The sequence below is a fragment of the Nanorana parkeri genome, unplaced genomic scaffold, assembly GCF_000935625.1.
Source record: "Nanorana parkeri isolate BGI_ZX_2015 unplaced genomic scaffold, ASM93562v1 scaffold726, whole genome shotgun sequence".
Classification (NCBI taxonomy): Eukaryota; Metazoa; Chordata; class Amphibia; order Anura; family Dicroglossidae; genus Nanorana; species Nanorana parkeri.
Window position 1 is genome coordinate 459,433 of NW_017306994.1, and position 27,237 is coordinate 486,669.

The 27,237-nt window shown below is 40.3% G+C and overlaps 1 protein-coding gene across 2 annotated transcripts in view; it reads right to left on the reverse strand.

The window, feature by feature from the left end:
* The window catches only part of VPS53 (VPS53, GARP complex subunit), a 136,718-nt gene that overhangs the window by 60,332 nt on the left and 49,149 nt on the right, over positions 1 to 27,237 (reverse strand). For both annotated transcript variants that reach the window (XM_018564118.1, XM_018564117.1), the window contains 5 exons: positions 21,362 to 21,503; positions 17,769 to 17,870; positions 16,942 to 17,036; positions 7,061 to 7,303; positions 908 to 1,055 (listed from right to left, as the gene is read on the reverse strand). In XM_018564118.1, coding sequence (XP_018419620.1) covers positions 908 to 1,055; positions 7,061 to 7,303; positions 16,942 to 17,036; positions 17,769 to 17,870; positions 21,362 to 21,503 — 730 coding nt within the window. The remainder of the gene's footprint in view (positions 1 to 907; positions 1,056 to 7,060; positions 7,304 to 16,941; positions 17,037 to 17,768; positions 17,871 to 21,361; positions 21,504 to 27,237) is intronic.

Here is a 27,237-nt window from a genome sequence, read left to right on the forward strand (position 1 = left end):
TTAAATGTAATTTAGTTACATTATGAGTTAAAACAATTTAAACAAAAAGGTAATGTGTTAAACATTGCCTTTAGTTTTAACAACTCGAGGTCCAACCCCCTAATGCCTATACTCAACAGACACCAGCCCGCATGCTAAAATGGCTCCTTTTAGCATGCAGGCTGGTTTGAACAAGCCCTACATCTGCTATGAGTGTGTTTGTCCTGTATGAGCCAGATTGTATTGTGTGCAATCTGATTTCAAATGCTTCTGAGACCTTTTTAAAGTGGCATGCTACCCATGAATGTGATTATAATTAAAAGGTGGACCATGGTAGGCGTGGTAGGCCTGTCTTCTACAACCTAACAGCAAGATCTCCCTGACATAATTTATGACTCTGTTGCTATACACCTGAGATTTCTGGGTGTTTAGATCAATCCATAAGTGTTATGGTTCCTCCTGTTGCATTCTCTGTAATGTAAAATATATAAAAGCATCCAACAGATAGACTGAGAATCACTTAAAATGTCCAGCTCAAGCATGGACATCAAGATCAATAAAGTCCACGAGAGATGTAATAAACTACCGCATGGCTTTACGTTCCTGTATTTATCAAACACTGGAATATGAGTTTTGTGTGTAATAGCCTTTTATCAGTAGCCTGAAGAGTGCTGTTTCTCTTGCTTAGACTTTTTTCACCTGCTGCAAGTGGTAAATACAAATTATATGTTCAATTTTGTATTCATCCGATTAAAAATATAAAATTTCTTAGCAATAAACAATATACATAGAAAGACAATATACATAGAAAGAAGACATTTTAAAAAGCTATCCCCTTCCTTTGACTGAAATGCAGAATGAAAGAAAGGATCTGAATATGGCAAAAGGTTAAACCAACTTTCTATGTAAATTAAAATCTGCTACTCACTTGCTGTGTTGTAGCCAGGCAGTACTCTGCTGTACTCAGTATACTGCATATCAGACACAGCTCTTCAGTGGTGAATTTGGCAACTTCTGAACCTTCCTTTTCCTTCAGAAGACTGGTGATTGTAAGGCCTGTGCTGCTGCTACTGGTTCTGAACAAACAAAAATAAAATATGAAATAGATAAATATGTCAATCATAAAACGGGCAATATTAAACCAAACAGTAAGCTACTAATGCATTCCAGCACAGTGCAAAAAGTTATTTTAATTTACAGTTATAAAAGTTCTTGGTGCTGTCGCCAAGGCGCACACACAGACCACCTCACAGGGTGAAAAGGAGGGCAATTCCTTCCTGTGCTATGTAGCTTCCGACATCCCTAACCACATTCAGACTTCCAAGGCAGAGCTGAGTGTGACTGGTGGATGTGAACCCACCTTATACAGCAAGAAAGGTGCTCCAGCATCACAGACAGGTCGGTTCCATGATCACCTAATTACTGAAAAAAGGTCTGACATGGACTAATGCATTAGAGCAATGTTTGGCCATACGATGCAGAGTACAAACTCTCTGGACTTGGCTCAGGAGATTCTGATAATCAGCTCTGAAACATATTTGGTGATCTCTCACTGGATCGGGGACAGGTGAGGTGGAAGCCGAACTCCAGCCTTCATTCTTTGCAACTCTTCTGCATTAACCAGACTGCATCAAATACATGCTCGATACTTAGAACCCTATCACTGCTGTACTGAAATCTCATGTATAACGTTTTTTTCGTGTCATTTTATTTTTAATAAGCTAAAGGTTAATAACCAAAGTTCAATATTGCAGAGCAACCAATAGGATATAAACTTTATATACTGATCTCAGTATACCCAACTACTGAAAACTAAAATCTTTTTAGCTACCACATAACAGTGCACACCTATGCTGTATGAATTATGCAATTAAACAGGTGTGTGCTATTTGTCGTGTTTTAAATATTAAATTACAGTAAAACACTGACAATCTGATTAGCAAAAGTATATAACCGAAGAATGAAAAGAGAGAGAGAGATTCATTAAGCAATTATATATGTATTGTCTGCACTGTATTAGCAGTATATACTCTATATGGAGTATATACTGCTAATACAGTGCAGACAATACATTTACAATTATACTAACATGAATGTATTAAATGATCTGTATGTAGCCCTGTACTATGGATCATTTAACCCATTCATGTTAGCAGAGGATCATTGTAAATGTATTGTTGCAGGCACTCTATATGTACATGTACTATATACTACATATAGAGTGCACTGAACAATAGATTTACAATTATCCTCTGCTAATATGAATGGGTTAAATGATCCGTAGTACATGATATGTAGCCCTGTACCCCCTTTTCCACTTACAGAGCTAGGTTATTTTTCTTTTAAATAAATATTCATGTAATTTTATTGGTATCTATCTACCAGTAGCTGCCTCATTTCCCACCCTCGGCTTATATTCGGGTCAATACTTTTTCCCAGTTTTTTTTGGTAAAATTAGGTACCTCGGCTTATATTCGGGACGGCTTATACTCGAGTATATACGGTACACATGATAGGGGGTGCAGTCTGCTGAGAATCATACACTTCATAAATGATCATTGCCTGGATTTGCCTAATTTTTTTTACAATCAGACAAATCTACTGTAGTTGATCAAAAACTAATAGATCTACGATTCCTCTGATTTGACAATTACTAGTTGCATAGCCTATATTTTGCTTTATTAGAAACAAAAGCTAGGCAGCAGTATCCAAAGCACAGGTCCCTTTCTATCATGAGATGTGAAAACTAAAACCTCCAAGATTTGCTTTTTTTTAATCAATACATAGAAGCTGTGTGAACAAGTATACGAGCAGTAAGAACTTCTTTGAAGATAAACAACATTATATATTGCCCTACAGAACACATAAAAGATTACATGAAAAAAAATATAAACCTGTAAAAATCGGAAAGGAGGGGTGTTAAGTGCAAAAGATTTATATATCACTTCACAGGTATGCAGAATGCATGCAGCATCTTTGCCCTGCTCTGAGATCTCCATGCCAGTCCTATAGACCCACACAAGGAATTTCCGAACTTGCAGGGAGATTTTGGTGCAAGAAACGGCAGCTGGAAAAATGGCAGGCATGAGACTTTGAATCTGCAGATATGTGAAATGGAGAGACTTTGTAGGGTTATCAAGATTGTAAACGTGTAAGGCACGAGACATGGATGGTAGACAAACTAAAAAACTAAACAGTAAAAAGTCCTTATAGCAATAGATATTAGGTCATTGGATGTTATTTTACTCCAAAAGGACCCCATGAAATCTGTTTGGCAGATAGCTTACTTTTTAATAAAGCCATCTCATCTATTAGTTTCCTTACATTTTAAATAAGTGACTCTTATTTTTAGAGAAGAAAGAGTATCTTTCAGTCTTTGTATCCAGTGCATATTTGTTTTGGAAGCAGCTGCTAGTATTAAAAGACAAGGAAAGCATAGCCCAGGTATGCCTTTCTCAGTCCGCAAGAAGGAAAATTAGTTTCAGGAGTCTCTCAGCAGAAAGGAATCCACTGGTGTCTTGTTGCAGGCAGAAAAGAAATATACACCTTTCCAAGCAACACAATAATCCTCACATCCCCTCCTCCTCCCTGACAGGAATAAAGATTTATTGGGCTGCAGGGCTACTACTACATTTAGCAACAGACACCATGTGTGCACACAAACAGCAACTCATCTGTAGGAAACCAAGCCGCCAAGATGACTTCCTTACTGTGCTGTACACATGTGGGGAATTTACAAGCCAGCTGAGCAATGAGACATTAATAAGGTGGCACACAGCTAAGCCATTGCTAGTCAAGACATTCACACACCACTGCTAATCTACGGCTTGGTTTCAATTCTCAGACCCCTCCATGTATGAATTCGGAGCATGAAATGAACCAGCTGAACCAGCCTGAATAGGTACAATGACAAATTTTAATGTAAAGAAGACATATCTCCTCTCTTTCACCTAAAAGTTTACCACTGATCCCTCTCCCACTGTACCTTTTTGCTGTTGCTCAAAATTGGGTCAGCAAACGAAACATGGTATTGTCAGCAGTGTGTGATTTAGTATATCACATCTACAACTGCTATTGTGCATTCAAAGGGAGTACAGCAGAATAGGGCTACAAATAGACAGAAGAATCAGGAGTTCACTTTTGTATGGAAACCTTTAACCCCTTCATGACTGAGGCCCTTTTTTCCATTGTTGCACCCATGTTATATTCCACATTTTAGGCCTGAAAATGACGTAAAACCCCCCAACATTATATATTTTCTGAATGCCAAGACCCTATAGAATAAAATGGTGGTAGTTGAAAATTTTTATGTTGCGCAATATTAGCGCAACTCCTTATTAAACCCCAAAATTTAGTGACAAATTTAATTAAATGCCCCAAAACACAACAAATTACCCATTTTTTTAATGACCCAGTTGTAGTAAAATAAAGGGTACTACAAGTCGCACCTAGACAATGGAGAGAAATCTCCTCTTGGTGAACTGGAACTGGACAGATACAGAAGAACAACATCCTGGCTAAGGTGAAAGGCAAAAACTACTTTAGGCAGGGAGGAAGTCCTGGGCCTCAAAACCAGTTTTTCCATATAGGACATGAAGGATACAATCGCTAGTTCAGACACTCAACTTGCAGAGGTAATGGCTACAAGGGCAACTACCTTGTGGTGAGAGCAGAGAACAGAGAACAGAAGGTATCTATTGGGTTCAAAGGGGACTTTCTGAAACACAGAAAGAACCAGATTCAGATCCCACAGTCACAGGAAGCAGATTGGGAGAGCTCCATGGGAGACTCCTTGTGCTTGGGTCTCAATCAAAGAGTGAAAGGCCAATGTCCTCTGAAACAGTAGAGAAAAAAAAACCTGACCCTTGATGGTGCTGGCAGCCAAACTCTGGTTGCGGCCCAGCCGCAGGAGGAAAAGGATGGAGAAACTCCTGGGGTGGAATCTCCAAGGCCCACACCAAGTGAAGTATGCCTTCCATATCCAGTATTGTTGGAATCAGACTTAGAGATGGCCCCTGTCCTTCAGAACCTGGTCTTCAACAGCCATGAAGGTGAAGCCATAGACCATAAAACAGAATGGCAAATCAATCCTAGGAACAAAAGATCCTGATGATCTAGCAAAGCCCATAAACCTTCTACCAGGAGTCTTATCAGGTTGGTGTACTAATACCACAGTCCAGTGTAATAAGCATCACCAAAATGCCCTCCATCTCGATCCCCCAAAGCAGTTTAGGAAAAAGTTTTAGGAGAGGAAAGGCGTAGAACAGGGTGTACCGGTCCAGCAGATCAACCAGAGCATTCACTGCTTCCATTAGAGGATTCCCGTACCTGTAGAAAACCTGTCTAGTTTGTTGTTGAACCTGGAACCCATAAGGTTCATCTCTGGTGTCCCCACCTGCCAAACAGGTCCTAGAACAGGTGTAGAGACCAATGCCCCGAGTCCAGATATTGCTGGATGAGGAAATCTGTCTGCCAATTGTCTACGCCTGGGAAGTGCATAGCTGACAAGGCTGGAAAATGAAGCCCAGCACAGGATCCAATCTACTTCTCTTGCCAAAGTTCTTCCCCAATGGTTGATGTATGCAACTAGATCGGATGACCATCAAGTAGGATAGTCCAATGCTGAAGAGACAGTCAAATCCCCCAAAGTTCCAGGATGTTGACAAGGAGACAAACTCAGACAATGACCAAGTACCCCATCTGTCGCGGGGATCCTCCAAAAGGTGGGAAGTAAGGACTTCCCAGATTCCTGAGCCACCAAGGTAGGAACAACTTAGTACTCAGTAACAGACAAATCTCTCTGTCCAGAGACGGGATGGACTTGGCCTCTGACAACAGAATGTTAAGTGGCTAGAATGAAAAAGGTCAAATGAACTGTTGCGAAAAAGGCCAAATGAACTGTTGCGAAAAAGGCCAAATGAACTGTTGCAAAAGAGGCTACCATCAGACCTGGGACTCTCAAGCAAAAGTGGACGACTCCTGGACTGAACTGTTCAAACCTGAACCAAAGAGTCTGCAGGCTGCCCTGTGGAAGGAACACTCTGGCCTGAGCCGTACCCAAGATTAGACCTAGAAATGTCAAACAATTAGTTGGTTCCAGTTTCTGAAAGATCAGGATCCATCAAAACTACTGTAACATCTGAACAGTTACAGACACAGTTGTCCAACAGAGCCTGTGCCATCTCTTTCCTCAACAGGAGGTTGCCTAAGTATCCCACAATTGGTATGCCATGAGAGTGCAGCAGGGCTAATACTAGGGGCCAGCACCTTGGTTTATAGCCAGGGTACAGGTGGGAGGCCAAAGGGCAGGGCCATGAACTAGTAATGTAGGAGCAACACAGCAAACTGTAGGAATTGCTGATGCACTGGAAATATGGGGATGTGAAAGTAAGCACCCTTGAAGTCCACAGAAGCCAAAAAGTTTACCCTGATGAAGGGAAGCGTGATTACATATTTGGTGGATTCCATGTGGAATTTCTGGACCTAAATCAAAGCATTCAGAGCTTGGGGTAGCAAGGTGGGAGGGGGGCATTTTGGGCTTGAAATCATAAACTGATTGGAGTAACACTCCTGAAACTGTTCTGCCACAGAAACTGGGGCAATGATGCCTTCATTTAAAAGCTACAAACATGGTTTCCTGGCCAGACCATTTAAGTCTAATAAGGGTTTTTAAGGTGCAAGTTTCCAGTCTTTAGTGCTCTCTAAAGAGATAACATGTAGGCAATTTTTTTATTCCATTACTGTAATTATTTTACAAAGAATGGTCTGATTCTTTAGCTAAATCTGAGCATAAGCTACAAATCACAAGTACTAGGGAAGATGAGGTTTAAATGGATCAGATGAACAACTAGGTTTAATAAAACTGGTCCTCTGAAATGTAATGCAATAATGACATACTGTATAGTTGTATGGAAACACTAGATAAAAGGTGAACCCAGGCAAATACAATATCATTTTCTTTGTTGATTTATTCCTGTTGGGTTAGCAGCAAAAAATGGTTGTATTTGCATGTAAAAACTGAAGTTAGCTAAAGATACTTATTGAAACTTATTGAAGTTAAAGATAAAAAAGATACACTTACTTGGGGAGATTACCAGAGAGAGTTTTCAAGGCATATTCCCGCAGGTACTTCTGGAATATAGTGGTAAGGGCAATCATTGGCTCTCCTGTGCTAAGCTGGGAACACTGTACCATGCACTTTTTGTAGTACACAAATAGGTCTGCACAGCTTGGTAACACAGCTCCAGCATCCTCTGAAGTAGACTTTGGTGGACCTTGGGCCTTGAAATCCCCAGCAAACCTGTCAATTAACTCACCAAGGTTCCTACATAAAAAAAGTGCCACAATTTAGTTGACTGTAAACACAATACAACAAGTATAAAAAGCGAACTTAATTATGGTGTCCAAATAACATATCTAGGAAAACAAAGCTGAACTTCTGTGAATAAAAAAACTTTACCTTTGGGAGCAGGCCCCAGCCACACTGCAAGCTCCAACTGCTTGTTTTGCCGAGGGGATGATGAAGTAAAATACTTACATTATTCATTGCTCCTCTAGCAGCCGATACTCTTCCATCCTCTGGAACTCTTTACTCCAACCTGTCCGACTATCTCCAACTCTGATTGCCTTTAGGCGATACTTAAGACTCATCTCTTCAGGGAAGCCTATCCCACCTCAAACTAACCACTCATCCATCACATTCTCAAACAATTCATCCTTGGTTGAGGTGAAAGGCAAAAACTAACTTAAGTCCTGGACCTAAACACTCTGGTTTCCCTCTATAAAACCTGGAAAAAGAGTTCTTTGCAGAATAAGGCCACCAGCTCAGACACTCGCCTTGTAGAAGTGAAATCTTCAAGAATCACAACCTTGTGGGTGACAGAGAAAACAATGTCACTAGAGAGAGAAGCAGATTCAGATCCCACGGAGTTACTGGGGAACATATAGGGGTGCTACATGGAAACCCATCTGTAGAAAGGTCTGACAGGGTGAGAGGTGAACGGTCCTTGAAACAGATTAAAAAATGGCAGAAATCTGACCCCAGATAGTGCCGAAAGCCAAGCACTGGTTCCGACCCAGCTGGAAGAAGGAGAGGACCCATCCCATAGAGAAACTCCTGCGGTGTAAGCCCCGAAAGCACACCAAGGCAATCCTGTTTTCTATGTTGATGATAGACCATGCAAGAAGCAGACTTCCTACCTGGGCTTCAACAGCCATGCCATTAAAGCCAGTGAGTGTGAAGCAGGATGGGAGATAAGTCCTTGGGACAGAAGATCCTCACGACTTAGCAGTGCCCACAGAATGTCTACCAGGATTCTTACCAGGTCAGTGTACCACATGAGCTAGCCTGGAGCAATGAAGATTGCCAATAAAGATGTTACAGGGGAGGAAAGGCATAGATCAAGCTCCACCACAGCACTCACTGCTTCCGCTAGGGAATCTATGTACCTGAATACAAGCCTGTCCAGTTTGTTGTTGAACCTGGAACTCAGGATGTTTACTGCTAATGTCCCCAACCTGCAGCAAAGGCCCTAGAACAGCTCTGCGTATAGGGACTCCTCCCCATGGCTTTAGGTGCTGCTGGTTGAGGAAATCTGCCTGCCAATTGTCTACACTTGGGATGTAGAGGAGTGGCAAGGCATGGAGTTCTGCCCAGGCCAGGATTCAATCTACCTCTCTGTTCAAGAAAAGACTTATGGTTCTTCTTAACTGATGTTTCTTGATTTATGCCACATCTGTGGGTGTTGTCTGACTGAATCCAGCTATGACCCTCCAGATGGATGGGTCCAGGACTAGACCAAGGTATTCCAAACAATGAGCCAGTTTCAGCAATGATTTCTGAAGGCTCAGGATCTATCAAAACTATTGTAATGTCTTAGCAGTTAAGATACATTCTCCAACAGAGCCTGCACCAACTGTTCCCTCAACAGGAGGTCTTCTAAGTATTTCAAAATGGGGATGCCACGAGAGCTCAGCAGGCCCATTACTAGTGCCAGCGCCTTGGTGAATATCCAAGGGGCAGAAGAGGGGGTGAAGGGCAGACCCATGAACTGGTAGTGTAGGGCACCACAACAAAGTGAAGGAATCGCTGCTGCGCTGGAAAAATGAGGACATGAAGGTAAGCATCCTTTATGTCACCAGAAGCCAGAAATGTTCCCTGGTAAAGAGTGAAAGGAGGTAATGACACATTTGCTGAATTTCATGTGCAAAACAACCCGAATGAACTTTGAAAGTTTTAAACGACCAAGCTTGGGTGCATGCCCCCTTTGAGTTTGGGAACGGTGAACAGGTTGGAATAAAACCCCTGAAACCATTCTGCCACAGGAACTGGGGCAATAACACCTTCATCCAGAAGACCTGAGGGGGCTTAGTGAAGATCTGCTAATCTGTGCAAATGACACAGGAAGATTGAAGGCAGGAAAATGAGAAAGGGGCAAGAAGCAAAACTTCAGTTTATATACCTGGGATACCACCTTCTGCACCAAAGCATTTGAGGTGCAAGCTGTCCAAGCATCTACAAAGTTTAACAAAAGTCCAGAAAGTGGGGGCACACCTTCATGCACAAGAAGGTTTGTCTGATGATTTCACTTAGAATGCCAGACCTTGAAAGTGGACTGGGAGTTGGGGGTCTTGATGTGGAGATATAAAAGCGATTCATTTCTAACAGTCATAGAAGGAGAAAACTCTGCAGTCTGTTCCTTAGTCCTCTTCTGCTGAGGAAAATTGGTGCTCTTGCCACACGGACCATCCTTGATAATCATTTTTAAAAAAAGAGTTCTGAAGAGACATAGGGGGAATTTATCAAAACTGCAGCAGACAGAATCTGGAGCACTTGACCATAGTAACCAATCAACTTCTCTCTTTAATTTTCAAATCTTAACTGCACAAACGGAATAAATAAGATGATTGGTTGCTATGGGCAACTGCTCCAGATTCTGTTTGCTCCAGTTTTGATAAATGTCCCCCATTGTCCTTTAAAGGCCATGCAAATCAAATCCGAGACTGAAAGGACCGGTTAACTTTTTAGGACGCTTCTAATCTGCAAAAACAGATGGAAACGTCTTTGTGGCCTTAGGAGTTTTAAATGACCAAAGGCTGGGTAGAGAACTGATAGAAGCAGCAGGCTGAATTTCTAGTTTCAGAGTCTGAGTGCCCCAAAAAATGAGGCATGCTGGTAGCAGAAGGGTTTATCGTGAGCTGGTCTACAGTTTTTTTGTTTGCCAGGATTTAAGCCTCCTGTTGGCAGCAGTATAACCCAAAGGTTAAAGACTTCCTTTGTCCCTCAATGCATGAGAAATAAAAAAAAAAAAAAATAACAGCCCAAAGAAAGAAACAGCTCACATGTCTTATGTATGAGAGAATTAGTTTATTATAAAAACATTCAAACAGTCATTGAAAAGACCAATGTTTCAGATCTTTGCCTTGATAAAGGGAAAGCTTTTCTTTTCAGTGGCTATTATATTTTTTTCAATAAACCAAGGAAGGTATGAAAAAAGAGGAAGATGCAAAACTAACTAAAACAGAGTAAAGAGCAAAATATACAAAGCCACTGAAGTCGGCAATACTCAAAATATATCTTATATTTAGTAATCTTCTTGATTTTCTGGTCAAATTGAACAGTCTAGCAAGGTTTTCTCTATCTTTTCAAAACCCTCAAATCAATAAAAGATGAAAACTATTGGATGATTTGGAAAGTTCTTATCATTTTCAAGACAATCACATGATGTATAGAATATTAGTATGAGGATTATTGTTTACTTTTTCGATACAGAAAGTAGTTGTTTGTGTTACACTAAATTATGGTTTCTAACATCCAATCAATTGAATGAACTTGATAAACTCATGAAAAATTAGTTAAGGGCAGCATAAACCCGAGCAACCAACCCGAAATAAGTTCCTGTTGATTACATTGATTTATGAAAGCTGAAATTCAATTAGCTGCTATGGTTAACTCGCCACCACCAAAAAAACAATTCCACAATCATTGGTGGCCAGTGGCAATTTAAAACCCACCCCTTTAAAAAAAATAATTGATGGTCAGTGGCACTGTAATGCCCCCACCACCTTTCAAAAAAAAGATTCTACACTCAATTGGTCAGTGGCACTTTAGGATGTCAAACTTGGCCTATGATGTTTCGCAATCCTCCTTCCTGTGCCTGGGTTTACAAACATTCAGTTTCTTTCATTGTGAATTGGCTGAATTTTTGTAAACACAATAAAAATAACCACTGTGCCTGTAAGCCTTGTCAACATTTTAACTGCAGACTGCTGAATATATTTAGTTCTTTAACAGATTAACTTTCTGGGAAACTACACTTTCTCTTCTCAAAACCTATATCAAATTCCTTTCAGGTCTAGGGTGCCTGCAAGGGAAACACTATAATGGAAAACATTTTTGATTGAGTGGAAAAAAGGAAAAATAAAAAAACAGAATTTCAATGTAAAGTTAGGACAGGGTGTGTCTGGATTACTAAATGCTGGGATTACAGTGGCTACAGAGGTACAAAGACAGACCCTCAATGATTCTGGCTGCACTTAACTTGCTGTTAAGAATACTTTACTAGGAAACCAGCCACCAAGCAGAGAGGAAGAATAAAAGTAACAGAACACTATGCAGGGTATCTTCAGTAGCATAAATACAGAGCGGCCGCAGATACTTCTGTTTGTTAAAGCAAATCATGTGGTAGCAGCTCAACTCTACATAAAGCACATATACATGTTCAAGAAGTTATTTTACTAGTCAAACAATACAATGGAAAAAAACAGGATCTAGGCAGCTTTGGAAGTGAAATCATTGTTGGTGCCAGATGTGGTGGTTGCAGTATCTTAAAACCTCTTTACATTTTCCCATTACAGTTGCTAGAGTTAACTAAAATTATTATATAGCATTTATATAGTGCCAACAGTTTGTGCAGCTCTTTACAAAATGGAGGGAGACAGTACAGATACAATACAATTTCGAAACAGGAGGGTTAGGAGGGCCCCGCTTGTAAGAGCTTACAATCTAGTAGAAACTAGAAACGTCCTATGGCACTGCCAATGCACCTCAGCACACAAAACAAGAGCACCTGCACCCTTTTAGGCAACACACTGCACCAAAACAAACAGTATTCACAGCTGTGCATTGTGGTACCCTGGTTACAGAGTATTTGCATTGGGGTGTTATTCATGAGTATATACCCATGTGGTAAGGCAGAACTAAATCCTATCTACCAATAATGGTGCCATCTTTAGCTTCTATTTAGATGTCCAGTTGCCATGGTCCTGGGCATGTGACCAGCTAGGTCACCAACCATTTGAGGCTTCAAAGATCACTTGAAAGCTGACAAACACACTGCCAACTGTAACAGTTATCACCAGAGGCATGCCCTGAATGTAGCATATACTGCACATGGAAGAACGTGAATTAAAAAACACTGCAGAAAACACCACTGGTATATTTAATTAAGGATTTGATAACATTTCTAACTTTTCTTTTGAGGAACAGTTATATATTGGTGGGATTAGTTACACTTTAACATGGGTGCTTTAAAATACAGAAACAAACCGTAAAATGTGCGTTGCAGCGGTTTGAATGCATTCTAAAGATCCCTTGTTGAATTATGTCAAGAATTCAGGCTGTTCTGAAGGCAAAATTGACACTATATAATAAAGTATTATATAGGTTCACCTAAAAATAGCCACTGAGTGTAAGAGATATTCCCCAAAAAACGAACAAGTTAATTCACCACCATTAATAACGTCCTTAACCATGGATTAAAGTAAATGATAGTCCCAGGTGATTGGTTGGTGTGACATGAAAATCACAAAGCACTTGTATGGATTTGCTTTGTAGAAAACCGGCACACGAAGAGGATCTACTCGGCACAAACTTTATTACTTGAGGCATTAAAAACAGCAAAGGAAAAAGCAAACGCGTTTCAGCCCTATACATGGCTCTTAATTAAGGCCCATGTATTGGACTGAAATGCGTCAGCTTTGGTTTGCTGTTTTTTTTAACGCCTTAAGTAATAAAGTTTGTATTGAGTGGATCCTCTTTGTGTGCCTCTTTTCTACAAAGCACTTCATGGAGTCCGGCAGAGACTGACGCTGAACACTGCAGTTCCAGCCTGATTACCAGGATAGGAGGTTGAGTGGCTTTGATTTGTTTGTCTGTCACTTGTATGGATTTGGATTTATGAATAAGATCACACTTGACTTTCTGGTTCATTACCAGCTGGAAACCTTTTGTTTAACTTTAAAGTGACATTAAACTCATGAGTTAAATCTTAAACATGCATTCAAGTACCTTAACTATTAACAAAAATGTAGCTTATTTGTGTATCACTCAGCTGTAGATCCTCAAATCATCTCTGAATTTATACCGACACTTTCCTTCATTCTGGAGGGTGGTTACTTTTGTTCTCCATAGTTCGTGTGTGTGTTGTAAAATAGCTACCACTCTACAGTAGGCTCACCCCCATGATGGACTGCAAGCTCACGTTTAATTTACTAATTTGTACTGAAGTTATAGTGTATCAGAGGAGTGATTTTGGAGCGGTACACCAGCAATACTAGAATTAAATCTCACTGTGGGATTGGGGGCCAAACAGAGCGCGCAATGTGTGCAACCCCTTAAATTATTATATATGAATTAGTAGCAAGAAAATGTTGAAAGAACAGAAAGGGAGACACCCGACACTTGTCTGTGCTAGTGTCTAAACAATGTTCTACCCCATCTGAAGGAAATAAAAAAATATGTCGTAAAAGCACATGCGAAACCCCCAAAAGTCTCACATCAGAGAACATAAGCCTTCCATGTGCAGTGGTAAATCTTGAAGTGAGTAGATTTATGAGCTTTAGGAATGGGTAGGATAACAGAATCCACAATGTCTCTGTATCTCAGTACCTGGGTTTCAAGAGACAAGTCATCAAAGCCAACAACTAAAAAGCAGGGTGGAAGATCAGTCCTTGGGAGAACAGATCTGGACACGCTAGTAGAGGCCACAGAGCATAAGCTAACAGACGAGCAAGGTTGGCATACCCCACTCTGCTACAGCAATCCATTGCCCTGCATACAACTCTGTCCAGCTTCTAGATGAATCAAGATGCTAGCCGATCTATTATTAACATCCCCCAATGCAGGCATGCCTTGAAACACCTCCTGATGGAGAGACCATTACCCCCCACAGTCCTGATGTTGTATACTGTGGAAATCTACCTTCCAGTTCTGCACCTTGGGAAAATGCATCATAGAGATCTCTGGAACATAAAGCTCTGCCCAAGATACATTCTCTGTTTTGGTGAACCCTGATGTAAGCCACAGCTGTGGCATTTTCTGAAACTTAGACCGGATTTCTGGTCAGACGTGGGGGTCCAATAAAGTAACAAAGAAATTGATTGCACCTTCAGAATGTTGACTGGAATGATTCCTTTGAAGAATAACAACCCTAAAAAGACAGATAGTCGAGAACTCTCCCAAACCCAGAATTCTGGTGTCCATTGTGAAAATCTTCTAACACAAGAAAAAAAATTGACCTTCGACATTGTCAGGACAAAAGCCACCATGACAGAGACAGCTTGGTTCAGTGATATAACCAAGTCATCTTGTCCAGAGAAAGAATGGACTTGCCCCATACCGTGAGGATGTTCCGTTGTAAAGTTTTGGAGTAGAATCGAGCAAGTGAAACTGCTTCAAATGTGTACAACAGCAGTCCTAGCACTCGCATACAGTTCTGCGGGGAAGACAGACATTGGGATTGTAGATGCTGAAATTGATTCTGAAGTTTTGCCATCTTTTCCTGGAGTAGGAAGACCTTGACCTGAAAAGTGCCTAGGAAAAGACCCAAGTACTCCAAGCGATGTGACTAATCAAAGATGACTTCTTGATGTTCAGGATCGATCAGAAGTCCTCCAAGGTCAGCAGCAAGATGAAAATATTGGAGTCAAAGGTCAGAGAGGTCTGTTCATTTAGCAGCAGATTATACAGATATTTAATGGCTGTATAATGACTGTACATAACCAGAAATTATGCAAGGACATCTGTGAAAACTGTCAGGGCTGAGTCAAGGCCAAAACGAAGGGATACAAACTGTTAATGGTTGTTCCATGGCAAAGAAACACAATCTCTAGTGACCTGGAAAGATTGGAAAGTCAAGAAAAGACACTGGGTAGGCAATGTTTTTGAATAGAGTGCCTGAAACCAATTAGGGACAGGGAATTACTTTTCTGGGGTTTTCCAATCCTTGTAAATAAAGTAAACACCTTTGCTGCATGTTTAGGTATATGAGCACAAAGGCCAGACATTGTGGTAGGTGAAGTAATGGTGGATTCTTCTAAATTGAATTTAATTTGTTAAACTCACCACAGCTGCTGAGGATGCTGTCATATGCCTACCAAAGTTGGGCAGTGGTGAAGGAAAGCTGCCGTCCAGTGCCACAGCACTTCCTCAGAGGCCAGCAGAGCGGGGGAAGAAAGCACACGTGCAGTCAAAAGTGTTGCTGAGTCCAGGCTGCTGAAGTAACAGCGAGACATTCAAAACAGTGGTCTGGGCAAAAACACCGCCCAGCCAACAAGTAAAGCACACAAACATAGCCCTTTTAGTGAAATTTAAAAGGGAGGGATGCCCCAGCCCCCCAAATTGTAAAAGCAGTTATAAGTCTGTTTAGACAGCAATAAGAAAATGTATCTCTCTCTCCAGCCACAATTACAAACATGGTTTGAATCCCCGTAACAATGGGTAACTAAACTCTCCATTTTGTGAGTGTGTGCAGAGAAAAGGTAACAAGAATTGCAACAGCCCTGGTCCCAGCACCCAGTGAGGGATTCTCAGAAAATTGGTCTCACCTGAAAAGGGGAGTCCTGTGTCACTGAAACACAGTCTACATATCTCTGCCGACTGCAGGAATGTTGCAGAGAGAACACCAGTATACAAACCTGAGCTCATTAGCCAACTTAGACATTCAGAATATTCCATAACCGGCATGACTCTACCAGTAGTTTTTGATTTAAATTGTTATAGTCAAAAGCTGTTCACTGTATTGCAAATGTGAGTGTCCCTCTCCCCAAACGCATACATTCCCCCCCCCAAAAAAAAAACTATATAATTTTTTTGGTAGCTCAACAGTGATGAAGGTTATTACTACACTGAAAGCTCATAGGCACTGTTACACTTTCAAAATGAGAATATATAGCAATAGGAAGGGGGTCTCTCTCTCCCTGTTCAACATATTATTCCAAGTATTAGAGATCTCTCAAGAACATTTAACAACCTACTGGATAAATGAGCTAGTTGGACTACTGAGTGGACAGTAAACAAGGGCAACAGAACGGTGTTAACTTTAGTACAGTATGTGGTATATACACTACACGAGCCACTAGAGTTCAACCACAACAAACCCATGAATCCAAAATCATTATGGATCCGACTTCACACTGGCCCAGTCATTCTGGAAAGAAAAGGGCCACTGGATTGGAAATGCATAATTGTGTAAACTGTCTTTGTATTGTAAGCTGTAGATTTAACAGTACCCTTTACTGGAAAAGCTTGCAATTAGGAGTGTCCACATACACTCTGAACACTATATGACCAAAAGTAACAGAATGTGAAATAAAACTATCTTCCCTACATAACAAAAACTGTCTATGCCACACTAAATAATAATAAAATAAAAAAAATATGTTGTGAATGTTTTAAACTGATTTAGTGTCTACAAAAATCAGTTACAAAGTAGGGTCACTGTAATTGATTTCATTGAAAAGGACTGTTATTATCTGGTCACGCAATATGTTTTTTTGTGGACTTTGTGCATGTTTGTCACCTTATCTTTATTTGTGGTATGGATATGTTATCTGAAAGTGTGGTGAGGATTTAGTAAATGCACTTGAAGTTTTCTTAGATGTCTTTCACAAAGTAGATTATTTATGAACTTTGAGCACAAAAATAAAATATTTAATGTAGATTTAGGAAAGAAGACCACTCACTTGTCTTGTGACTCAATATAAACATATAGATGGGGCTCAAAACACTTAGAAATGATGCCATGGAAGGGGTTCTCTGGTACTTTTGGCTTCTTTAGCTGCAAAGAATACAAAGTGGTTTCAAACAAAAACAGCAGTCACCAAGTCACTATATCTTATTGTTTTAGTGTTTCGACAGTAAATCTCTAGGCCCCTGATCTTCTTATGACCAATTTGGATTTACTACTGGATAAGCCCTCCTAACATTTAAGCTTTAAAAGATTGCCTTTCAATTGTGCACAACATGGAAGATATACCTGTATTTTCTGTGTATGAATACACTTTAATTGTCAGCATCATTTGTTAGTTGACAGTGTGACAAAGATACTGTGTAGCTGGAAGAGCTTCTGGTTTACCAGCGCTCCTCTAAAAACCCTGTTTATCTGTATAGAACCATAACACTTTGTGGACCAGCACACTGTCCAAGACTGTAAACTGCTCATGTACAGTTAAATATATATGGGTTGAGTTGACTTTTTCCTTTTTGCTGTCTTGTATATCAATGTATTTGTCATATTATGCTTATTCATTGACAATGGTTACCACTGACTGACAACAACTGTGATGGTCTTCCTGCCCGTTACTATATTTGACATGACCCACCAATATGCTGGTCATCATCATGAGCATCTAGTTGGAAAGAATTAAAAAACAAAACAAAAAAAACAGATAATACCAAGTGAATGTTTTACATTTGCTGATTTTAGCAACCGCACAGGTTGCTGGTATACATCAAATTTTGAAGCAAAGCCTTCTCAAATTGAAACAATGAACAAATCCACAGAACTCACCTTATCAAGGTCACCATCTCTTTCAAGAGCCGATTCATCTCCAATGTTGTCATCATCTAGGAAGGGATTGGTAGAAACTGGAGCTTGGGGCTCTGGCTTTTTCTTAAAACAGAAAAGTAGAATACATTATATATATTTGCTTTACTTTAAGCTAATTGATTCAATATCCACCATTTGGGATTAAAGCAGAGAAAGTAGAAATAATGTATCTGAATACATTAAACCAGTATCTTATTGTGCTACATTTTCATGATATTGCTGTTCTTCTGCCAGGCTTGATAGCAATTTCATAAAGAGCCTATACCTACTCAAACACATCATACACACTACTTGGTAAGGCTATACTGTATATATCCCTGGTGCCCAACCTGTGCCTCACGTGTGCCCCCTTGGCACTTACTGTTCGAGCTTCGGGGGTTTCTGCAGATAAGGGTCTGTTTTGTTGCTTTCTTAAGAGAACTATGGCCCAATATTTTTTTTGCCATAGTTCTCTTTAGGGTCACAGGAGGACATATACTAATGTCCACCTGTTACCCAAAACTTAGCATATAGCGGGCTATTGCCAGCTATATGCTGACAGTGCAGAGTTGTGCTGCAGTCAGAATGGATCTGCCTCTCTAGAGTCAGAGCCAGCTGTGCCCGCCCCCTCCCGAATCCATTCCTCCAGTCAGAGCTAGAGGAATAGAGAGAGGGGAAGGGGGAATCCCTGCGAGGAGCGGTAACTAATAGTCACCGCTCTCTGCAGGGAGATTATCAGGAACTGAGAGATCGGCGGTATGTGATCATTCAATTCCCATTGAATAGAGCCGACATGTGACAGCTGCAGTGTCACTAATCGGCTCTAATTATTGTGAGGAGTGTATTTCACAGTTTCCTAATTCTCCTTTAAGCCAGTGAAGGAAAATATTCTTTAGAGTGGCTTTTAGTAGTTAATGGTTTTGTTTATTTCCTGCACTCTGTCTTAATGTTTTCCTGCACCTTTCATCCTTTTTGGGTTTTGTTTGTTTTCCTAAGCTTTTATAATGGATCTTGTAGCATCAGTTTTTAAGAGAGCTGTAGTGAGCACATATGTGGAAGCATTGACTTGTAAAGGGGCTGAAACAGCACTGATCTCTACCAGGCATGTATATGATCTGGGACAGTGATCAGAAAAAAACAAAGCTGGACTTCAGGCAAATGTTAACAAGAAAACACCCAATTAATACAGTTATGGGTTTTAGATTAAAAAAAAATAATTCAATGCAATACAAGGAGCAGACTTGACTTTAGCCTCTTATTATTGCCTATACAGCAGTACGCAGACATTAGGAGAGGAAAGGCCAGTACTTGAGGCCAAGCAAATGTCCTGATTTCACATGTGATGACAAGGAACACAAGGACCGGTAGAAAAAGCAACACCTCAGCAGCCCGTTGCTGCTCCTTTATGGTCCAATCACAGGCTGGAAACAGGAAGGTGCCACAACATCAGGCTTGCCATGGTGTCTGGTACGACTATGAAAATATCAGAACTCGATGGATAGCAACACACATCCATTAACAGGTGAGTCAACTCCCATATATATGTTTCAACAGTGTATTTAGTGGTTGCTTAGAGTTTTACTGAACCAGTAAATCAGTAGGTTGTACTGGATCAGTACAACACCGAGGTAACTAACATGTTCAGAAGAAAAGGTAATCAGTGCAAACCACTATATTTACTACGCACAGGTTTGTATTCATTTGGTAAACTATTCACTGCTAAATGTTATACATGATGGACAAGAAATTTCAACATAAGAAAAGAAAATATCTTTAATCATGATACTCTTTCACATACCTTTATAAAAAATAGATCTGGCACTCTACCACAGACCATATATATTAAGGAGCACCTGGTGACTTTTTGGTGAAATATGACTGAATAGGTCTTGTTTTTGAATAGGCGTTTCATTAATAAAATGAATAGTCTGCCTTGAGTAGAGGAATTGTGTTGGCTGTGCCCTGACCCTCTCTAATGTCCTTGGGTGAACCAGCATTCTCTCCACAGAGATAATGAAAAGCACACGTGAATATATTGCATTCTGTAAATTAGAAGCGTATTTGTATGTTGAATAAAATACGACAATGATAATATGTAAACTGATGTCTTGCCAAAGACATTAAGTCAATGTAGCTATGGGTTACTTGTGTACCAGTTTATTAAAGAAGCCAGCCTGTTAGATCACAGTGATGAATGGGATCACAAAACACAAATCAACATAGCATTTAGATATTGTTGAATGTTCTCCCATGCAGTGAGGCCAATTTACCAAGTCTGCAGGTCCATTCTCTTAGGCTACTAGGAAGTATCAACTCCACTTTTTAACCCACCAGAACACTAGCTGTTCTTATGCGTGTCCTTTGACATGCTTCAACAATAGCACATAGAATAATATCAAAGCAGCAAACTGTCAGTCACCCCTATTATGTCAAATTTGAACAATTGATGGAACAGCAACTGCCAGCCTGATATGGCAATTCAGCTGCTGTAAAGAGATGATAGTAAATCAAAATATTCAAATAACTGGTATAATTACATTGTATTCTTATGGGCTAAATGTAAGTGTTACCGCTGCTGATATGAACAATATTTTAAAAGTCTAAAGCTGAAGAGCCCATGGGACCATCTAAGGCCTCATTCAGACCGGGGCGTACATGTCCGAATGCAGACAGTGCTCATTCAAGTGCGGACACCCAGACCCACACGGATGTGCAAGTTCAAGTGTGCGGATGAGAGCATAAAGCTGCGTCCTTCCATAGGGAAGAAGAGGCTGCTGCGTGCAATTACACATAGCACCTGTCCCTCCCGGGATCGGCCAGTTTACAGGTGTGCACGCCACATGGATATCTACGCCCCATCTGAATGAGACCTTAAAAAAATTGCAGATAAAAGTACAGAAAAATACACTTTTTTAATTGCTTACTGGCAGTATTTTTTCTTTCCCTAGGATTTATTTTACTAACCTGCAATGAGCCTATCAACTTGCTGGCAAATTTCACAAGTCAATTCTCTAGAATTAATCCCTCCTTTCTACCACGTCATAGCCCTCTCCTCTTCTGGGAGTGTCCCTGTGCCCTGTACTTGCTCAAATCTTCTGCCCCTACCCTCACCTCCCTACGTAATGTTTTCTGCAGTAATCGGGGAAGGAGCAAAGGGGAATACTATAGAGTGTCACTTAAGTCCTCTTGTAGCTGGCCATACACTGCTGGAGTTCTGCTGACTCATCTGAAATTAAATTAGTGTGTGGCCTTGTTGGCACCACTCTTTTCAACAAAAGTACATTTTTCGATCAACTTTTGTTGGAGGGACCAGGCTGAAAATTTTTGGATGAACAGTGACTGCAGTCACTGTTCAGATATTCTGACAGCAGCATGAGCAGGGGACAACTGTTTGTTGATTAGGCATGTTATGCTTTCATTTCAAACACCTTTTTGTTTACACTTTATTAAACAAAAAAAATGACATCTCCCAGCATCCAAAGAGCTACAGTAACTTGCACTACCTAGTTGATACACCATATTACTGCCATTACACACATAGTTAACCTTTGACCACTAAAACAGTGTCACCTTACCACAACAGTGTCAGTCAAGGTACAGCCAGAGAACTTTTTTGCTAGGAGACCCTCAAAGTTAGTGGTTCTCTGAATAGCAAAGAGCAGCAGCTTCACCTCGATTTCCTTCGCTCTTGTCCTCATGATTTTTGCAAGATCGTTCCTGCAGAAAATTTTAACATGCATTAACAATAACAAAACCATCTATAAAATAAATGTATTCTTCCACCAATAAATGAAAGCAGTACTCAGGCAAATACCTACATACAACTGTATTTAAAATAAACACTCACTGGCCACTTTAGCAACTGCTGATATACTGGGATTTTCATACACAACCATCTCTCGGGTTTACAGAGAGTGGTCCAAAAATAAGAAAAGATCCAGTGAGCGGAAGACTGGTTCAAGCTGATAGAATGGCAGCAGTAACTCAAATAACCACTCGTTACATCCGAGGTATGCAGGAGAGAATCTCTGAACACACAACACATTGAACCTTGAGGCAGATGAGCTACAGCCTCAGAAGACCACACCAAGTGCCACTTCTGTCAGCTAAGAACAGGAAACGGAGGCTACAATTCGCACAGGCTTACCAGAATTGTAAAATAGAATATTGGAAAAACATTGCCTGGTCTGATGAGTCTCGATTTCTGTTTCAACATTCGGATGGTTGGGTCAGAATTTGATGTAAACAACATGAAAGCGTAGATCCATCCTGCCTTGTATCAATGGTTCAGGCTAGTGGAGCTTTGCATCATGGATGTGCAGCCAACAAATCTGCAGCAACTTTGTGATGCTATCACCTCTGTCATGGATTGGGACATACGGGTATGAACTGGAGTCAGGTATGTGGACCCTTTCCACTACAATGGCAGGGACACTTAGAGAAAAGGGTCCAAGCAGTGTAGGCTGACAACTCCCAGAGATGGAGTACAAGCAGGGAACAGAGCAGGGGAACTGAATGAGGCAGTGGAAGTCAGCTTAAGGTGGAAGTTCAAATACAAGGCAGGGTGCTGCAATGCTGAGTAGGTGGCATGGGATGCTGAGTAGGTGGCATGGGGTCCCACAGGATGTGGAATCTAAGGGCCAACCGGTATTCGCCAGAGCTCCTGATGGCGGAGATGGGCTTGGCTGCCTGCTGACCCCAGGTCACAATCCCTAGGTGCACCCAACTCACCTAACAGGTACAGGGTACGAATCAAAGGTTAGGGACAGGCTGAAGACTTCCAGGGACAAAGCGTAGCACAGGGCAGACTGTAGACAAAGATTTCCAAGGACAAGCCAAAAGGTTCGGTACACAGGAAAACTTCCAGGAATTCAGGGTAAATCACAAATGGGGGACTCGCCAACTAGCTTGGGAAAGCATTGCTCGGGCCCTATATTGTTTGCTGCCCTGAGTTTAAATAGAGACGGGAAAAGGGAGGATCCACAGGATTGGCCACACGCGGACTGCACTGATTAGCTGAGAAGCTGTATAAGAAACAGTAGGAGAGGTCGGCCGACGCCTAAAGCTGCCAGACAGGTGCAAGTGTGAGTCAGGTTCAGAGCACATGCCTGGAGGACTACAAGCACCAGCACAGCCATGCATGCCTGCACAACCAGGGGTGAGGGGTATGTATATACTTGTAGAACTACAAGTAACAGCTCAGCTGCAAGTCTGCAGCTGAACTGTGAAAATGTCAGTGTGGGCCAAAATCCCTGAGGAATGTTTCCATCACTTTGTTGAATCTATGCCACAAAGAATTAAAGCAGTTCTGAAGACAAAAGGGGTCCAACCCAGTACTAGCAAGGTCTACAAGAAAGGCACTTTATTGTTCCTCTGCCACTCCCTTACCTTGCCCATTCACAAAACACTTTGAATACTGTGAGTAAATTCATACTAAACAAAGCATTGGGTGAATTAGCAAGGGGAGAGAAAGGGCTGACAATCGACAATACGGCTTTGTTGTATGACAGCTACAGTTCTCCTGTTGCAGCGCCAGAAGTATAGTGAGAGTTATACTATCTGGCCTGATTGGAAATTAAAATTACAGTAGCTATGCACGTACATAAAGTGTATTTTAAATAACGCTGCTTAAATTTTACTTGGCACTTTACATTCTCTGATATTGTTTGAGAAGTTCAATGTTTGTCTTTGGCACTACACTAATCATCAGGTTGTTCATTGCCTTGGTTTAATGTGCGGCCATGTGGCCCAGATACGATGTGAATTATCTCTGTACCACTTTGTTTACAAATAAAGAATTTAAAAAAAAATTTTACTTGCCCTTTTCTGCAAAATCTAAAACTGAATTTGTCCCATTCTATTTAATGTTAAGGTGGAGACTTAGGGTTATTATGTTAAAATTACCTTCTATCTGTGCTGGCAGATTCAACCCCTTCATGACTGAGCTAGTTTTCAGGTTCTGTTCATAAATGACTGACACATTTTTTACATTTTTGCTGTGTGATTCTTCCACAGCAGTAATATACTTTCTTACTAAATGTACCCACACATATTATATATTGTTTTTTAGAGGACAGATAGGGCTATATAATTATATCACATATGTGTACCTAACCCCTCACTTAGTTTGAATAAAATAAAAAAATTAGGAAAAAAACTAGAAGAAAACACTTTTTTCACAAGTTTTGATTATTATTATTTTTTTTAGAATTTTTTTATATTAATTATAGTATAAAAAATATATTTATATACAATTTATATTTTCCTAATTTTGTTTTACACTTTATTTTAATTTTTTTACACTTTGTAAAAAAAATAAAAATAAAATAAAAAAACTTTTTTTTTTCTTGTCAGTTTATATCAAGCAATCACTATGACAGCTTGATAAATTAACTTTTTTATTTTATTTTTGGCTATTAGGCTGATCCAAACTTAGGAACAGCTAATAATAACCTTAGAGACTGATCCTGACTTTAGTCAGATTCAGATCTCACTAAAAGCTCTTTGATCGTGCCTAGACGATCAGAAATGATACATTTCACTCAAAAGAGATACATTGTATTCTTTCAGTGAAATGTATCCAAACATCGGGCTCTCGAACTGTCAAAACAAATAGCAGAGAGGTGAGGTGAGTCACTGCTGCCTCTCTGCTATTTTGAGCTGTCAAATACGGGATCGCAAATTGCGGTCCTCTATTTGCATGTAACGGCTTCATTCTTTCATTAATGAAAGGAAGAAGCTTTTACAAAAAGCTTAATTATTTCATTAATTAATGCCTCAATACTGAGACATTAATGAATGACTGTTAAATGCTGAGAATCAGCAAATACCGGCATTACAAAGCCTGATATAACTCGTCACGTACAGTGTACGTGGCCAGTCATATAGGCACAAAGTGACAAGACGTACACTGTACGTCTCCCGTCACGAAGGGGTTAATTATCGGTTTTAAATACCGTTTGCCCTAAGAAAGTGTAAAGATCTCAAGGCTTGTGTTCTACATTGTATGTTAATGAATTTTCAGAAACTCAGTCTGTCCCCAATTTGTCTCCCACCCCTTTTCACTTTGAAATTGTTCCTAATAGCTTACAGTCTGCCCAAAGATCTCCCTGAAAAATGTACAGTGGGAAGTTGCACTTCCAACTCCCCCTACACTAGAATGATATCAACAAACACAATTTCTGGTGCTGTGCATCTGCGCCATCACTCTGCTGTGCCATTCACAAAGCATAGCACTATGACGACCTTTGTGCTGTGTTTTGTAAAAGGCACAGCAGAGTAAAGACGGTGGAGGCACAACAGTGGAAATAATGTCATTTATAGACATTATTCCAAAGCAGCGGGGAGCTGAAAGTGCAGCTCCCCACTGTACATCTTAGGAGCTCTCATCAGAGCTTAAACGGCCCCTAAGTAATACAAATTAGAGTGGTAATGACAAAATTAAAGATTACAAAAAACAAGTAAAAATATATCTGTCTGGAGTTGGGCTTTAAATATTCTTGTGTCCCCCTGTTGCTCTTTGGAATAGTGAATCACCACAGAGACACACAATGCAAAGGGGTTTTATCTAGCTGGCTATGCAGTGTGGTGGAAGGGGTGAACAAGGTTGGCTGAAACACAATTACAACAAAAAAGGTTAATCGATAAGCGAACCTGTGATTATGATAAACCAAATCATTGCTCAATAAGGGTAAACAAAAAAACAAAAACGGTTTATCTTGCTAGAAATGTAATGTTATACTGTGTACTCTGCAATCATATCAAATAGTGGTATCAGCCCTGCCCCAGGTTAATTTTAACTATAGAGCACCACCCCCCAACAATGGTCTGAAGAGATAGAGAAGTGAAAGCATTCTGTAGTCCTTAGACACTTCCTGTCCTAAGTATCTTAGGTACAGTACAGTGAGTGAGAGTTGTTACCCGAGGACAGGAAGTGTATTACTAGCAGGTAAAAATAAAGCACACAAAAAGCCTGAAACAAATAATTTAACCACCACATCAGAGGACCGATAGGCTGCAATACTGAAAGGCTGTCCTTGGGGTGATATCCACTTTCCTGAACACTATAAATAAAATGCGTTATTTCATGGCCATGGCACACAATATCAAACTACTTGACAATACAATGGAAAAAGGTGGAATTAAACAACATGTTTTGAACTTTATGAAACCAATATCAAAACCTGAGAACAGAACCTAGTGTTAAGTTTCATGTGGTTTCATAACTCATCATAAGTGCAGATAAATAAATTGCAGAGCTTCTTTTCTGACATATGAGCAGACTAACTGAGTCGTGGGCCATTCCAAACAGAAATGACCCCAGTGACTTTTCCACATACGTTTCAGGCTTTTGCTTTTATTGTTAGGACTGGGCAAGAAACATGTTTGTGGAAAGGTGAGGAGTTCAGGGTACAACTCATGAGGGGTTTAAGCCAGCATGTGTAGTAGGAGAACAAAGCTTTGGCAGCAGATGCAGTTCTCATTAGAGAGAGAACAATGACAGGTATAAAGGATATTATAAAAGCTCTGGTACTATGGATACTTTTCATCTCAAGGGGATTTCTTTTTTTTTTTTCCTGGAGTCTACTCGGCACAGAACGAGCCGCTAAACTATTGAATGAAGTACTTGGGCAGCTCAAGGTCTTACATTTTGTACAGTTTTTACTGAAAACTCTCATTAAGGCATAAAGAAAATGAATGTTGCCCTTAAATAATGAGCAAGGATTGTGCTGCTTCATCCAAAGTAAAAGCCCTTAAAGACGCATTTTATTTCTGAAAAGGCAAACTCTGACGTAAAAATAAAAATTGGTACCTAGGAAAATTAATTATGCAGAAAGACACTATGCACCAAAAGAAAGTCTGTACATTGGATTACTGCACCGTTCTGCTGTTAGAAATTAGGTGTATAATTATGTACAGAGGCCTGGAATCTCTAAAGAAAGTCACATACATTGTAGTATATATCCTAAAGGGGTCATAGACTCTACTGGAGCAATAGCCTTAGTGATCATTAGGAATGGAACAGCAGTAAATGTTGCAGACGTGAGATTAGGAGCATAGAAGAATGGTATTCCAACTATACTTAGTTTCCCCTAGTCAGTACTTTGTGAAGTTCATACATAGCAAATAATTGCAGAGTGAAAACCCTTGTTAAGGCATTGCAAATGAAAGCAAAATTGTAAACTAATGTTGGGAAATTGTACGACTGAAGATCCCTAGAGTGATAAAAAGCCAGGAGGGAATTCAGTTTACCAATGCCAATGAACTGACCTTTTTCCAAGAGAACAACTGTTATATTTTTGACCTAGCATTTAATTTTGCACAAAGTAACTAAATTCTCATACCAATGGGCTAAAGCAATGTGCTTTTAGCTGCACATTGCTTGCATTTAAGATCAGTTTGGACCTATTCTGAGATCATTCTTTCACTCTATCCCGCGGCCGACCCTTCC